This window comes from Leuciscus leuciscus (assembly GCF_965113295.1).
Source record: "Leuciscus leuciscus genome assembly, chromosome: 3".
In the NCBI taxonomy this organism is placed as follows: domain Eukaryota; kingdom Metazoa; phylum Chordata; class Actinopteri; order Cypriniformes; family Leuciscidae; genus Leuciscus; species Leuciscus leuciscus.
The window spans coordinates 11,677,099-11,693,963 of NC_138727.1; the positions used below are offsets into that span (position 1 = coordinate 11,677,099).

General features: G+C 38.3%; 1 protein-coding gene and 1 long non-coding RNA gene across 2 annotated transcripts in view; one reads left to right on the forward strand and one right to left on the reverse strand.

Moving 5' to 3' along the window:
* LOC309495919 overlaps positions 1 to 16,865 on the forward strand; it is a 102,154-nt gene that overhangs the window by 50,888 nt on the left and 34,401 nt on the right. The window lies entirely within an intron of this gene.
* The window catches only part of LOC309495895 (uncharacterized protein), a 95,502-nt gene continuing 84,585 nt past the window's right edge, over positions 5,949 to 16,865 (reverse strand). Inside the window, exon 2 of the mRNA XM_082165840.1 lies at positions 5,949 to 10,143. Within this exon, the coding sequence (XP_082021966.1) occupies positions 8,772 to 9,692 (921 nt within the window). The 5' untranslated portion in view covers positions 9,693 to 10,143 and the 3' untranslated portion in view covers positions 5,949 to 8,771. The remainder of the gene's footprint in view (positions 10,144 to 16,865) is intronic.

A 16,865-nucleotide genomic window follows, 5' to 3' on the forward strand; every position in this document is an offset into this window, starting at 1 on the left:
ATCGACAACAATTGAGGCATAACGTCGATGAGAACCAAAAATAACTTTCAACTTTTTAGAATCCCACAGATTGCAGTTACAGTGAGGCACTTGCATGGTTCATGCATTAAAGATTTATTTGTTCATTGCAAAAGATAATACATCCATCCATGCATACATACATACAACGACATATTAAGTCATTCAGTCTTTGAATTATGGGTAAAGGGTGGTTAGGGTGTAATATCACACCCAGAATGGGTTAAGATAGTTTAAAGTATCTGTCTACTGTAGTGGACACCGTGCTTGGGATAAAACAACTAAGGTGAAAATTGCTTTCAGAAAATGGTTCCAGCAGGAGGAGCAATTAGGGGGGAGTAAAATGAGGCATGTGGGCGGATGAAGGAGGTAAGAAAGCTTGTGACAAAGAAAAGAACGAGAAACAGAGGGTTACTAAGAGACTCCAGTTTCCTGCAGAGTATATTCACTAAGCAAAGCTACTATAGACTCAAACTTTCATTTCAGAATGGTTTAGCTTATGTGTTGCTTTCAGAGCACAGGACAGGTTCTATAGGTTAACAAATAAACCAGGTGCCAACACTTAAACATATCAAGTTTTGTGTTTCAGATCACAGCACGCATCACACTCTCAGTGGCATTTTTATCTGAATCTTTGTTCTTCATGTAAATAGGTTTAATTGCTTAATTAAAATTTGCTTAAAATATCCAATCTTTCAAAATCATCATAATAAAATTAATTATATTTTAAAAGATATTATCTATGATCTAATCTAAATAGATCTAATAAAATAAAGAGTGAAATATATGGTATATTTTTGTTACATGTTTTTTACACCGTTCCTCAGTTTGTCATTTCCGTCACAATCAATAATTTAGCAGGTTAATTGCTAAAGTTTGGATTTTGTAGTTAATACCAATGCTCACCATTCAAGATTGAATTTTGTCAAACTATGCGAGGATACATTAGGATATATAAAATATCTAGCAAGCTGTAAAATTATTCCAAAAATGTTTAAATGTCATTTCCTGCAAACACAATACAGAATTAGTGTGGTGGAAATTACATTGTGCCCATACTGTAGTTCCACACATATCTCTGGAGATGTGACTTATGTGACAGCAATTGCATGCTCATGCTAGAGTGTTACCATTCTTTTCACAACTTTGAAATTAAAGTTACTGACTTCAGACATAAAGCTTAATTTAGCTGTAAATGACAATTAGAACCACATGAACATGTTGGCATGTTGGAACGTGATTAAACTGCAAGAAAAGGTTTCCAACATGCAAAATCACACAGCATATAGCAAAGAGGACCTGCCACAAAACATCACATAATTAAAAAAAATCAATTTCTAAGACTTACTGATGTTTGTGTGTTGTTCCACCACCAATATTATGTCACTTCCTGAATGATAATATAATCATCATCATCATCTTTTTTTCTCCCTTTTTTTTCCTTCAGTTTATTGGCAGTTGATAGACCAGCTTTTGGTGCATTTCTGCCACCACCTGAACTGGACTTTGAGTCATTGATGGGAAATTAATATTTAAACAACAACAAACATATTCTTAACTCAATTCCTGTTTCTTTTAAAAACCTAAAGATTGCATCTTGCATAGGAATTCATCCACGTTTTAGATAAATTTTTTCTTTTTAACCTGAAAGCGCTCACCGTCTGTATAATTTGTATAAACCTTTATTATGCACAATACAGTCAAGTGATTTAAACTGAGTATTTTTTCTGTAAAGATAAGAAACTTGTAATAACAGTGGAATGTTTATTTTCAATGTCATAAATGAAAGTTGACTATATAATTTATAAACATAATTAAACAAAATGATACCTGCTCTATCTCCATGCAGCATCAATTATCTGGCTCTATGTATCCTACTACTGTTGAGCACCTGTACAACAATACAGTAGATGAACATGCTGATTGATAACTTGATGAGTTAACTCTACAGCAATACATTACTGTATTTGTGAGTCAGCAATACATACATTCATCAACTAAGTCAAGTCAAGTCAAGTTTATTTGTATAGCGCTTTTCACAATACAGATTGTATCAAAGCAGCTTCACAGTATTAAATTAAAATAATACAACAAAGTTTGTTTCAAGAGGAATTTATTGATTGATCAAATTAAATTAAATATCCCCAAAATATCCCCAACTGAGCAAGCCAAAGGCAACAGTGGCAAGGAACCGAAAAACTCCATCAAGTGACCTAATGGTGTCCTAAAACTCCATCAAGTGACCTAATGGAGAAAAAAAAAACCTTGGGAGAACACAGGCTCAGTCGGGGGCCAGTTCTCCTCTGGCATTTATGAGCTAGAGGCCGGATTGTAGTTTGAACTATAGGATTGCCTGGCTGAAGAAATGCGACTTTAATCTAGTTTTAAACTGGGAGAGCGAGTCTGAGCAACGAACAGTATCAGGAAGACTATTCCAGAGTTTTGGAGCCAAATGTGAAAATGCTCTCCCTCCTTTGGTGGTTCTGGATATCCTAGGTATGACCAAAAGCCTTGAATTTAGTGATCTTAAAGAGCGCGATGGATTATAGGGCGATAGAAGATCCGTTAAATAGACTGGAGCTAAGCCGTTTAGGGCTTTATAAGTCAGTAGCAATACCTTGTAATTAATACGGAACTTTATAGGTAACCAATGCAGTGATGATAAAATCGGTGTTATATGATCATATTTTCTTGATCTCGTAAGAACTCTAGCGGCGGCATTTTGGACTAACTGTAGTTTGTTTATTGAGGATGCAGGACAACCAGCTAATAAAGCATTACAGTAATCCAGTCTCGAGGTCATGAATGCATGAACTAACTTTTCTGCATCAGAAACTGATAGCATATTACGTAGCTTAGCAATGTTTCTAAGGTGGAAAAAGGCTGTTTTTGTAACATATGAAATATGATTTTCAAAAGACAGGTTGCAATCGAGTATAACACCCAGGTCTTTTACTGTAGAGGATAAAGTAACAGGACATCCTATGATGTTAAAGTTGTATTGTGCGAGGTTTTGTGGGCGGTTTTTTGAACCGATAAGTATTACCTCTGTCTTGTCTGGATTTAATAAAAGAAAATTACGCGTCATCCAATCTTTTATATCTTTAACACACTCTGTCAATTTGGAAAATTTAGCGGTTTCATCCGGCCGTGATGAAATATATATTTGAGTGTCATCAGCATAACAATGGAAACTAATTCCATGTTTCCTTATAATATTTCCAAGTGGCATCATATATATTGAGAATAACAGAGGGCCTAACACAGATCCCTGCGGCACTCCATAGTTTACTGGAGTTATGATCGATTTTTCTCCATTTAAATAGACAAAATGGTAGCGGTCAGATAGGTATGATTTGAACCAGCTTAATGCTTGTCCTTGAACACCAGTATAATTTTGTAGTCGATCTAAGAGTAATGTGTGATCTATAGTAGTGTTGCACGGTGTACCGATACTTCAAAAGTATCGCGATACTCGGAAATGAAAAACGTCACGATACCTACATTTATCAGTATCGATACTTTAAAAAAAAAAATTAAAAAAAAAACGCCTCCCTATGGACGTCTGTGTTTTTTTCCTGACGCACGCAGCAAAGAACCTGCCGCTGTCAGTGTCATGTGACAAAACACTACAGCGAGATGGCTGCATGTGCGAGCACAAGTGGTCCACGACTCGTAGAAAAAGATGACCCGAGGAGTGACATATGGAAGTACGTTGCCTACCTTTCTCTGTTGCACGGTGCACCGATACTTCAAAAGTAAATCGGAAATTAAAAACGTCACGATTCCTTAATTTATTAGTATCGATACTTCTAAGAATGACCGCGTTCCAGATTTGTAAGGCCGGCAACACACTGGCTGCGTGTCGTGTCCGTTTTTATTTCGGCTCCCATGTTAACTGCCTGCGTGACACACGCGTTTGGGCGCAGCTCGAGACGCGCGGAAATCGCGTGTATGCTAGAAATAGAACCGACGCCTATTTTTCACGCGACACGCAAGCGTGTTGGAAGCGTTTCCAGGCAAAATAGAATAGGAAAAGATGTTTCTATGTCATTTTGACACGAATACATATTAATAAATGACATTTTGATGTTTGAAAGTTTTGACATAAATACAATATAAATGTAATTTAAAAAAATATTATAGATTTTCAAATATTGCACCTGTCAATACAGAACGAATTATTCTGTAGCCTATTTTGCCGTCAACACTGCCGACGTTGTCTTTGCTGCTATATATTTATGTTTAACATGAAGTATAGGCCTTCCACAACTCTCTCCCCACATGTCAAATATATCACCAATGAGGCTTATCATATGTTACCAATATTAAACATTGTTTAATATAATCGCTGTTCATATTTTTATTCAAAGTTCAGAATCAAGATAAAGCTCTTATGTTTCTTATGATAAATGAGATAATGCTGCTAAATTTATTAAAAAAAAATACCTTGAATGTCATTGCTCTAATTTATTTTTTATATTTTTATATTTCATATTTTGTTCAAATGTTTAATATATCTGCTGTTCATATGTTCATATTAGTGTGTTATATGATTAGTATGTTGTCCCGGTTTTAAAATAAAGCACAGCAATGATATTTGAGAGTGTTTCTCCCTTTTCAGGAAAAGTATCGAAAAAGTATCGAAATCGCAATACTTGACTTGGTATCGGTATCGAAACAATAATTTTGGTATCGTGACAACACTAATCTATAGTATCGAACGCAGCACTAAGATCAAGTAAAACTAGTATTGAGATACAGCCTTGGTCAGAAGCAGTGCTTTAAGTGGCGCAAAAGAGGTGCCAGTACTCTATAAAATTATTATTATTATTTTTTTTTAGGGATGCACCGATCCACATTTTTTCACTTCCGATCCGATCCCGATACCTGAATTTGGATATCGGCCGATACCGATACTATTCCGATACCAGAGCTGTGTTTGCTTTAATATTATTATTATCATTATTGTTTATTTTATATGATGCTGAAATAAACTCCTCTCAACAGGCAAGTATGATATGTAGGCCTACATATTTATGCATGTATGGTAAGTATAAGGTCAGAAAAGGAAGTCAGAAAAACAGTAAATCCTGTTAACAGGAAAAATCCCATTCTGAAAACAAATATGCAACTGTAGGTCATGTCAATATTTATTACATTCCCAAAATGTCAAATACTTGAGTCTTGAAATATAAGAAAAGTGCAAGTGTAAACATCTTACACACACACACACACACACTATCTAAAGGGTGATCCTCGCTCCGATGCTGTAACTCTCTCGATGAATGCTCGATCAACATCAGCCATGTGCAAACAGACAAGCGGATTTCGCCTCAGACGCGCGTCAATTTCGCTTCAAACTTTTGCTTTTTACGAGCGTCAATTTCGCTCTGGGCGCGCGAATGGATTCAAAATATTCAAGCGTCCAACTAGACGCGGCAGACGCGAATTTGACGCGCTATTCGCGTTTGGTGTGAACGCACAGTAACGTGGTGCTTTTTAAATGTTTGATTGCATTCGTTGTGTTGTACGACGCGAGGGAGCTTCAACGAGCTCTGAATTACGGCTTTGCAAACATTGCATTTTGCTGTCTTGCTCTGCGGTGTTTCCAGTGTGAAGAATTTCCACACAGCGGCCGCAAACTGCGGAATGGATTTCCTGAGCGGTGGCGTGTCTCATAACTCTGTGTCTCATTGAGCCGCGCCTCCGTTCAGGAAATCCATTCCGCAGTTTGCAGCCAGCTAGCAGACTAGCCGGCGGGAATCACTTTTGGAGTCATTTCAGCAGACAACGTTAAAGCGCAGACATGACTCAAGGATATCGGATATCTCCGCAGGTTGGATCGGGAAAATCCGATACGTGAATTACGCTGGTATCGGTCCCGATACCGATACTGGATCGGATCGGCCCCATCCCTATTTTTTTTTATTTTTTTTGCTGACTCCCCTCCTCCCCTGAGGTAACAACAACTGAAGGGGTTTTATATACAGCAGTCAACAGACGACCTTATAAAAAATAATAAATCCTTTTATTAGTTTGTGGATTTGTTTGAGCTAGAAAGAGCTACTGAACATAAATAAAATGTGCAAAATGGTATTGAAAAAATACCCTTAGAAAGAGCTACTGTAGAAAGAGCTACTGAACATAAATAACGAGCTCGAACTTCTCACCACACCGGCACCCAGTTTGCAAGTCTAAATTAGTTGCTTACATTTAAAAAATGAGCATACAATAGCATAAAAAGTATTTTTAATTAACATAAAGGTCCATATTTAGTAAAAATCTTCACGAAACTTAATTAAATATTTAGTGAAATTAGAAAATATAAGATATTGTTAATTTATTTTGTATACACATTCTCATATCCATATATTTTGTTTTATTGTCACGAGTAATAATCTCAGGGTTTACTGGGTTTTACACGATTCTGTTTGTAGTGTGGTATTGGTGGTGGTGTACTAAAATAAACATTGTCACGTGTGTATAGCTTTCATCTTCTCACCGCTGATTCCTGATGGTTTAGAGGACAATTACTCGAGTCTCCCCCGTCGTTTCAAAGAATAGTACAACGGCGAGCGCGTCAAGTATTTAACACCTCGTCCGTTTGGGGAGGTGCGCGGATTGCGGGCGCAGTCTGCGGAGACTCGCGCTGCGGAGCCAGGCGAAAGTATAAGCAAGGAGGAAGCGTGCATTGTGAAGTAAAGCGGCAGCGCAGACAAAGAATTAAAACAGATGTGCAAACGAGCGTACCGGTACGCTAAAAGCACGTTCTGGGCGCACGGACAGGTGGCGGTACGCTCAAGAGCTATATTTGGAAGTGGCGGTACTGAGTACCGGTGCGTACCGGCCCACTTAAAGCACTGGTCAGAAGCTAAAAGTAAATCATTTGTGATTTTAACGAGCGCAGTTTCAGTGCTATGATGTGGTCTGAATCCAGACTGAAACTTTTCATAGATATCATTTTGTTGCAAGAAAGAGCCCAGTTGAGCGGACACCACTTTTTCTAATATTTTAGACATAAATGGAAGATTTGAAATGGGTCTATAATTTGCTAGATTATTATGATCTAATTGTGGTTTCTTAATGAGAGGTTTTATAACTGCCAGTTTAAATGTTCTTGGAACATGACCTAAAGATAAAGACGAGTTAATAATAATTGAGGAGAGGCTCTTCCACTACAGGTAACACTTCTTTCAGTAGTTTAGTTGGTATAGGATCTAATAAACATGTTGTTGTTTTAGATGAAGTGATAAGTTTATTTAACTCTTTTTGTTCTATAGTTGTAAAGCACTGTAATTGTTCTTGCGGGGTGATAATTGAAGCTGAATTATAAGGCGCAATTGAAGATTGAACGTTTACAATTGTGGTTCTGATGCTTTCTATTTCTCAGTGAAGAAGTTAATGAAATCATTACTACTGAACTGTAACGGGATATTTTGTTCGGGTGACGTCTGTTTATTTGTTAGTCTAGCCACGGTGTTAAATAAAAACCTTGGATTGTTTTGGTTGTTTTGCTCAGCCCTGGCCGCTTTTAGGGCATTTTTATAACGTGACATACTGTCTTTCCACGCGATTCTAAAGACCTCTAAATTAGTTTGTTTCCATTTACGCTCTAAAATACGGGTTTCTCTCTTTAAAACATGCGTAGTATTGTTGTACCATGGTGCTTTATTTTTCTCTCTGGCCTTTTTTAATTTAATAGGTGCAACCACATCCAATGTTCTAGAGAGAATGGTGCTCATAGTGCTAGTTAGTTCTTCTAGTTCATCTGTTTGTTTGGGTTCAGGCAGCAGCTGAAACAGATTAGATAAGCAATTTGAGAAATGATCTATGGTGGATGGGAGGATTGTTCTGCCTGGTTGATAACGCGACGCCGCATGACATATTACAGCAGTACGTAATATGCAAGTTACCATGTAGTGATCAGTGACATCATCACTTTGTGGAATGATATCTATATCGGTTGGATCGGTTCCATGTGATATAATTAAATCGAGTGTATGATTAAGACGATGAGTTGGTCCGGTGACGTTTTTTTTGACCCCAAATGAATTTAATAAATCTGTAAACGCAGCCCCTAACGCATCATTTGGATTATCTACGTGTATGTTAAAATCTCCAACAATTAATGCTTTATCGACATTGACTAATAGGTCTGAGAGAAAATCTGCAAACTCTTTTAGGAAATCAGCGTAAGGCCCTGGCGGTCTATATACGGTAGCCAAGGCTAGAGATAATAGGGATGTTTTTCTAACATCTAAGAGCGTACCATTTAGTACAAGTACTTCAAATGAAATAAACTTATAACCCGTTTTCTGAGTAACATTGAGAATATCTCTATAGATGGTTGCAACACCGCCGCCACGACCAATCAGACGGGGCTCATGCTTATAACAGTATCCAGGAGGAGTAGACTCATTAATACCGAAATAATCACTTGGTTTAAGCCAGGTTTCAGTAAGGCAAAGTACATCAAAGCTATTATCTGTGACTATTTCATTTACAATAACTGCCTTAGGTGTGAGAGATCTAATGTTTAGAAGACCTAGCTTTAGAAATAGTTTTTGATTACTAATAGCAACATTTTCTGTTTTAATAACAATTCGATTTTTCCTAGATCCTGCAGTAGATTTATTATTTGATCTCACTAAACGAGGAATAGACACGGTTTCTATGCAATGTTCTACACTAGTATTTTTATCAGTTAAATTGGTGCAGCAGAGACTATGATTTGGACTTTTGGTTACTAGTCAAAGGGTATTTAACATTTTGGAGATGTTATCGGACAGAATATCCGGTCCGAATCTGCTTGGGTGTAAGCCATCAGCACGGAAAAGCCTAGGACGCTCCCAAAACAGATTCCAATTATTTACAAAGAGCAGTTTCTGCTCATTGCACCATGACATTAACCATTCATTTAGCGCAAATAATCTGCTGAACTTTTCATGCCCTTGTCGGTACGTGGGAAGCGGTCCTGACACAATGATCGTTGTTTCAGGCGATGTGCTGCGTACCGTATCGATCAGATTCCTGAAGTCTTTTTTCAGAATCTCCGTCTGGCGCAGCCTGATGTCGTTCACTCCCGCGTGCAGGACCACAGTTCCGACGCGCTCGTCACCGTTCAGGATCTCGGGAACGCGAGCAGCGATTTCAGAAACACGAGCACCAGGAAAGCAGTGACTGTGCACCTTACTTTTACCTAACGTAGCGTGTACGTGCCGAACGATGGAATCGCCGATGATCACAGCATCGCGTTCTGTTTCGCGAAGAGGGGAGAAGCGGTTTTGTGTGGATAACTCGAAAACCGGGAGGGTCGGAGAAAGTCTTGGTCTAAACCTGACTCGTGTCTTCCGCTGCGGAACCACCCAGGCTTCGTGGTGGCGTGTTGGAGCCGGAGTGAACGAGACCATGGCTGATCGCGACCGATGCTGAGGAACGCACGGAGTAGACGCGGTCGGAGTCAGCGGGTTAGTAACGTTAAACACTGATTTGTGTGCATCGGCGCATGATGTTTCAAGAGCCAAACACCGGTCTCTCAACTCGGCCTGTCTCAATAAAAGGTCGTGGATCTGTTTCTCAACAGCTTCCAGCTCAGACTGCAGTGCGTGCAGCTCAAATGTGTCCTCACCTGCACCAAACGGTAGACTACTTACATCTGATATATTCGCCATTTTAACAGATGGACAGTGAGTTAGCAACGAAGCTACCAGTGATGCTATCAATATTAATACTAATTTATGACTGAAGTCTTGGATATAATCCGTTTTTTTTTTAGTGGTAGGGGTGTAGAGTAGACGAACTATAGGCAAAAAAAAAATGTGTTTGTTTGTAAATGAGTGTGGAGAAGACGCGTTCAGCCGTGATCCACGGACGTAACCTTTAAGAGTATGCAGCGTTGGATCACTAATAGGCTTGAGACGCGTCTGCTCAACAGTCCGCGTTGTAACTATGAGGTTTGAGCAGTAACGTTAGTGCTTCTCAGCGAGGAAAAGTAGAAAATGTTCGTTGTAAGTGAGTTTAAAGAGAAAAATCAAGAATTATAAATCAAATCGATAGAGCTCCAAAAACAACAACGCGTTCAGACGCGACGCATGCGCAGTTTCTGAACTAACCATTCAGAAACTTCCTGTTGAATTCTAAAAGTTATTACTCCTTCTTGAGTCTCTCCATCAGCTTCCGACTCTGGTTCAAACATATAACCAGTATTAACAATTTCTGACATATTGGCTGCGAGGTTCTCCAGTTTTGTTGTTGCTGGAGTATCGAAGCATGTGCTGTAAAGTCACCGCCCTCTTCTGGAAATGGGGCGGGGAGCAGCAGCTCATTTGCATTAAAAGATACACACACAAAAACAGTGTGTTTGCTACCACCCTGTCACGTTCACCATCTGTCTCTGCACTACATTACCCAGGATCCTCTTTGGCACAACTGCATTCACTCTCTCCAGATTACTAATCACCTGCACCTGTTCACCATCAGCAACCTCGTCATCAAGCACTATAAAACTCTCACCATAGCCCCAGTTCTTTGTCAAGCCTCCAATAGGAATAGACCATGGTCCATTGTCTCCTGAACCTCTGATGCTTCCAAGACGTAACGTATGCTCACCTGTGAAACACTAACCTCTGTGTGATTGGTCTGCTGTCTCCAGGAATCCTGTTTGATTTCCTATTGCCTGTGATCCGTTGTTCTCCCGAACTTCCAGTGTTTCCTCCGAGTTTGCTTGCTGTTGTTTGCATCTGAAAGAGAAAAGACTAGTATTTATGAACTGTGACTGTTTGGTATCTACAAACCTGAAGTGAACATGCTTACCTGCTGTCTGCCCTGCACTGAGTGATCTTCACTGAATCTGCACTTGAACTCACTGAATACTCACCTTGCACTCTTGTCAACTTGAATAAAGCTGTGTTTGGATTCACTTACCTCTGTCTCCGTGCCTGTATCCTGACACACCCAAATAGGGGCATTTAGGGCATGCTATAATAAATGATCTGTGGGGTATTTTGATCTGAAACTCAAAACACATTCTGGGGATTCCTGAGACTTATACTTCATCTTGTAAAAAGGGGCATAATAGGTCCTCTTTAACATTAGTTAACTACATTACTTAACATGAACTTACAAGTCAATAAGCAATACTTCCAAAGCATTTATTAATCTTGTGTAATGTTCATTTCTGCATTTACTAGTAATATATTTAAAATAACATTAACATTAGTTAATGCACCGGTGAACAACTTGCATTTTTTTTAAGTAACTGCAAAAATATATTGCTCATGGTTAGTTCATGTTAACTAAAGCATTAACTAATGTTAACAAATGAGACCCTATTGTAAAATGTTTCCAAATACCCTATACTTTAAAAGATAAGTATATTTTAGCTTGGCAATCTAGAGTTGCCTTCCAAGTAGCTTGTGAATGCAGACAAATGCCTCATATCCAATATAAAGGCATTTCCCTAAAGACAAGTTAAACTTTGCACACACACACACACAATATTAGATGATGAATCTTCATAGTGTCAGGCTAGCTGCGCTATTAAGGGCTAAATGCTAATGCCGTCAGAGGCAGGATGGATAGATCATTATAGAAACATCCGTCATTTTTCTGAGACAGTGCATGAGGCGTCTGCACAAGCGCTGCCTGAAAAAGACCTTAGCCATTAGGGTTAGCATTAGTATGATGGACAACATCTCACGTCAGCTTCGTTTTTTGATGATGAAAACAAAGGAACTGCACTTCATTAAAGATATATCTATATTATCTTACGATTACATCACAGACACGCGAGCAGCATGTATCATGAGAACGCATCAGTTTTATATAACATATTGTGCTGAGAGGTGGGAGACGTTTGTGTAACAACTCATTAGCATGTAAAAGCTCATGCGTTTTTGGTCCGACTCTGCTGTGCGTTTGATGGAGGGATATGAAAGAGGGATGAAATGAGATGGAGGAAATAAATCTTCAGGAGAAAGAATGATAAAGGCATGATGCTTTTTTTGTGAGGAAGGATTGAGATTGGACACATTTGTCAACCTATGGGATGCCACGGAGTGTGTGCGTGCATTTGCAAGTGTGAGAATGTCATCGCTGGCCAGGTTTGTGAGTTTTGGGGTGTGAGCGATGCCCCTGAAGCAAGATGACAAATATCTCAATCTTTGAAAAATATGCTCGCGTGTTATTTCATTCTCCTTTTTCAATGAGAAACACATTCTGTTTTTCTCGCTCGCTGATAAACCTGAGGGCGGTGATCTGAGACGTTAAATCGCAAACAGCCCTGGCCACATCATCCATTTCGCAAGCCGTACCATCTATTAATGCCAACAACGCTGCTGTGACTCCAACCATCAGCTGTCAATCTTATGACATCACACACTGGCCTTCATTTACTTTGATGACATAATAACAGGCATGTCGGAAGTCTGGTTCCCTCCTATACCTAGTTGTTGATGTTAACCTACAATTGTGGAATCAATATCACCATGCTGGCCTCATTATTCAGTCCAGTCACTTTAACAGGTGGGGATATGACAAAGCAATCAACTGAAGACAGCTCCAAGCAGTCATTCTCTTATTTACTCTTATTCCAGAGCAACAGGACCGCAGTGAACCCTGCTGAAAAATTACTATTACCGGGATGAGAACCTCACTGAAGAATTAATATTGCCAACAAAGAGAACCCTAGTGAGATATAAACATTACCAGCCAATGATAAGACTGCTGCAGAAATCCAGCAGAAATTAATTTCAAGAGCTATTCTACACACCTCAAAATAAAAATAAAATATTACAAACTTCAAGAGAAGAGGAAGTCTAATAATTATGCGCTTATGCTTCCACACTATATGAGCCGGTCTGGCTCATTTCTGCAATTTGGCTGTTTCAAACCAATTGAGCAATTTATTTACATCATTTCCGTAGCATGCTATTTAGTCATTTGCAATGTCAGCGAGGGCGTAATATGATGTGTTAAAGCTTAGTCTGTCACTTTCACCCTAGATGTGAAGGCACTTCCGTTATTGCACTGCTAATAACACTGGACACTCAAAATATGATTGAGACAAATATTGATTAGGATTCTGAGATATTTCCTAAATTATATCTACATGTCAAGTTGGACAATTTCAGTTCAGTATGTTTGAATGAATGATTCTGTGAGTGTGAATTGTTAACGATAACACTTTACAATAAGTTTACATTGGTTAATGTTAACAAACATGAATTGACAAAGAGCATTAAACGATATCAGAGAATAGATTCCACAGAAGAAGGTCAGATGAAGATGAATTCAGAAATAAAAGTATTTAATCAAACAAACTCAGATCATCCACAGGTAAACATAACAGTGTGTTCTCATACAAACTCCAAACACAAGTAATAACCGACCACTCAGTCTTAAATACGCACAGATAATGAAATAAAACGACTGGCAGGTGCGATGATTAAATGAATCATCATAGTAACAAATGAGAGAGGGAAACATGAACAAAAGACACGGATGAGCTCATGCCTTGAGAGGTGAACATGAACGCTGAGCGGCAGCGGGCTAGATTAAATTCATATGTATAATTTAAACTAAATTATAACTTCCGCTCGACTGGGACTAACAGAAGCTGCTGTTCATTACTCTGCTGTTCGATTCTCGATTTTAAATAAAATTTCAATTCGATATATGCATAGACTTGATTTTAGATTTGATCATAGATTTTAAATCTATGCATATATCGTATTGAAATTTGATTCAAAAGATTTCCACCCCTAGATTTTACCCATGTATGCGTGATTGTGTGTATTTGTTTGTTTAGATTAGTTATGTGTATGTGATTTAGTTCAAACTTTATGCAAATTCTTCCGAATGAATTCTGGTCGCTGCTTGTAAATCAACATCACTTTAACGGCTACAGGTTATTTTTCTGTGACCTCGAAAATCCTTCCTGAGTCGCTAGACGATCAATACTGAGTGTTCGCTGGACAAACAGATTAACTGATTGTAAAATTAATTCAGCAACATCAAGTTAATTCTATTAACTGATCCAAATATTTATAATTAATTATATTTCCCTTTTGAGCTAATGTGCTATGGTTTTAAAATACAAATCCATGAGCAGAACCTTACACTCAGTTTTGTTTGTTTTGTTTTCTTAACTTCCTTGCTTTTTGTAGTTATTAAATTTGGGTAAAAATTCCTGTAAAATAAAGTCTATTAGTTTTGTAGATATTTTCTGTGGACCAACACAACTATTTAATTGAAACTGATGTATTACAGTATGGAAGGTATTTTCTGCCAAATTTAAATAAATAAATTAAATGATTAAAATTAAAATTAAAACCAGATTAACGATTTCCACGTTACCAACATTTTTAAAAGTAAAAGCACAACATATTTCTTAATATTAGCTACTGCATGTGGCATTTTACAGCTAAAATGTTTAAGTTGAGCTGTTTTAACTACTGTAATCATTAAAAATGTAGCAACCTGAATATCACTTCCTAACATCATCCCTAGCAAGTAACTCTCTTTCTCCTCTCATGTTCCATACTTACTTGCCCTGGATCTGCCTGTGGAACCAGCTCATCTTTCTGTCCCTCATCATCACTGGTGGCATGTTGCTGCATAGCTGTCTGGCTCACTTGGTGTCTGGCTGCTAATATTTAACTGCGAGGTGCTGCTGCTGCTGGCTGTGCTGCTAGATATTCCAGTTAGTTTGCGACATTTAGCGGCTTCAGTATCTAAATTCCGCAAAAAAAAATTATCTCGCCTTCTCAGCCCCACCCTTTATTTTTTATTTAATTTTTTTTACCCGCGGCCGCGTTATGCATATTGTTTGTTTGTATCTATGCTTTTATCTAACGTCTTTGCTTCTTACTTGGCGGCCACGGCCAGTGCAGCTGGCATCCAACTTAAAGGTGCATTGCTGCCACCTACAGTACTGGAGTGTGAAGCAGATTAGAGGGGGAAAAAAACAGGTGATGACTGCATGCGTGGCGGGTGGTGGGCCACACAGATGGCCAGTCCGCCCCTGGTCTGAGTCTAACATCATAACTAACATGGTCAGGCTGGTTGTTTCCACGTTCTAATGCTGCGGCAACTTCCCGCAAAAGCTCCCTAACAGATTTCGCCATATTATATTATTTTCTCGATTACAATATAATCACATTTAAATAATTTCGTTTCACACATTCAGCTCATGCACACGGGACGTCGACGACTTAGCTTTACAGAAGGCGTTTCTCAGCGCCGTTACTAGAATAAGCCACACCCACTCATTTACATAGAATTTGCATGCAGGTTGTCTTTGATAATGAAAACGAAAATGAAAACTGTGAAATAAAAGAGGAATTAAAATGAAAACGAAAATTTACATTTGAATTTGAATTGTGTCACTATTATTGCGTGAGCGTTAATAAAGAGCACTGTAAAAACTGTATTTGTAGTTTCTTTTTCACGTTTGGCTTTTCATTTTAATATTGGCAATCTTGCCTCGAGACTGTAGTGAAAATGAAATGTGAAATCACCAATTGCATTTTATTTTTCAATTTGACAGGGATAATGCACTGTCACTGTGAAAATGCTATCATTTAATTTCATTCTCAATTTTGTCACATTTTTTGCATACAGTTTTCTGTAATGAAATCGTTAATCTGGTTTTAATTTTAATTTTAATCATTTAATTTATTTATTTAAATTTGGCAGAAAATACCTTCCATATTACTGTGGTATCAACTATTTCAGATAAACATCCCAGTGGCACATAAAAAGAAATGTGCTTATCCACTTCACATGTCGATCAGATGATCTCTCCCTGTTTAAGTGGGTGGTTCTTGGCAAGAAGAAGCTGAAAAGTAAATCAATCTGACAGTCAAAAAGTCAGGCTAGACATCACTAGCCTTAAAAGATTCGGTATGGTCTGGAAACTCACGAACAGATAAACACACACATTGCTCTTGTTAAGAGGCTTTTGACATTATATCATACAACCATAGAGGTCAGATGGCAAAGGTTAAAGAATGACATTATTCCAGAGGGAGATGTTGGTGAGCCGAGAGAAAGAAAGAGTAAAAAAGTGACGAGTATAATAAAGACCATCCTTTGAGACTCTAACACACGCATCAGGATCACAGGACCATCGCTTTTCCTCCCAGCATGCTCTTGGGCAGCTTCATACTGATGGCGTGGACGGCCAGGCCGACCTGTGTACAGGCCGAAATGTCAGAAGCTCTTTATCTACCACCCCCTCACTCATATATTCCCACAAACTCTTTTCTCAGGGCAATAGTTGTACCCCTCTGCTCTCTTCTATCCCTGTCTCTCTCATTCGGTTAAATGTCAATGGTGTGATCTGAGATTGTGTGCCTGAGGCCTAAGGCCTGAGGCCTGAGGAAAAGGGACAGAAGAGGTGTGAAGGAGACAATGCAGGAATGATGGGAACTCACACAGACTGAGTAAATGTGTTGAATTAATTCCAAACGTGTTCAGGAATATTTTGGCATAAACTTAAACATCACCGTGGCATTATCATTAATGAAACAAAAAGTAAATGAAAATATTTTTACCTGGGAAAAACAAAGTAAAATATTTAATTAAATTAAATTTTATTTGTATAACGCTTATACATCGTAGCCTACATCTTTAAAAGGAGACTCCAGAATTTCATCCTGACTTTATGAATCAGATTTCATTGAACATGTCAAGCAAATGATTAAGCAAATAAATGAATAAACCATATTATAAATTCAAGTTTTTTTTTTTTTTACTTTGCTTATAAGCCATTAGGCAGCACAATATTAGTACCAGGTGAATGTGTGAGAACAGTGACTGCAGTAATGGAATGAGTTTTTAGT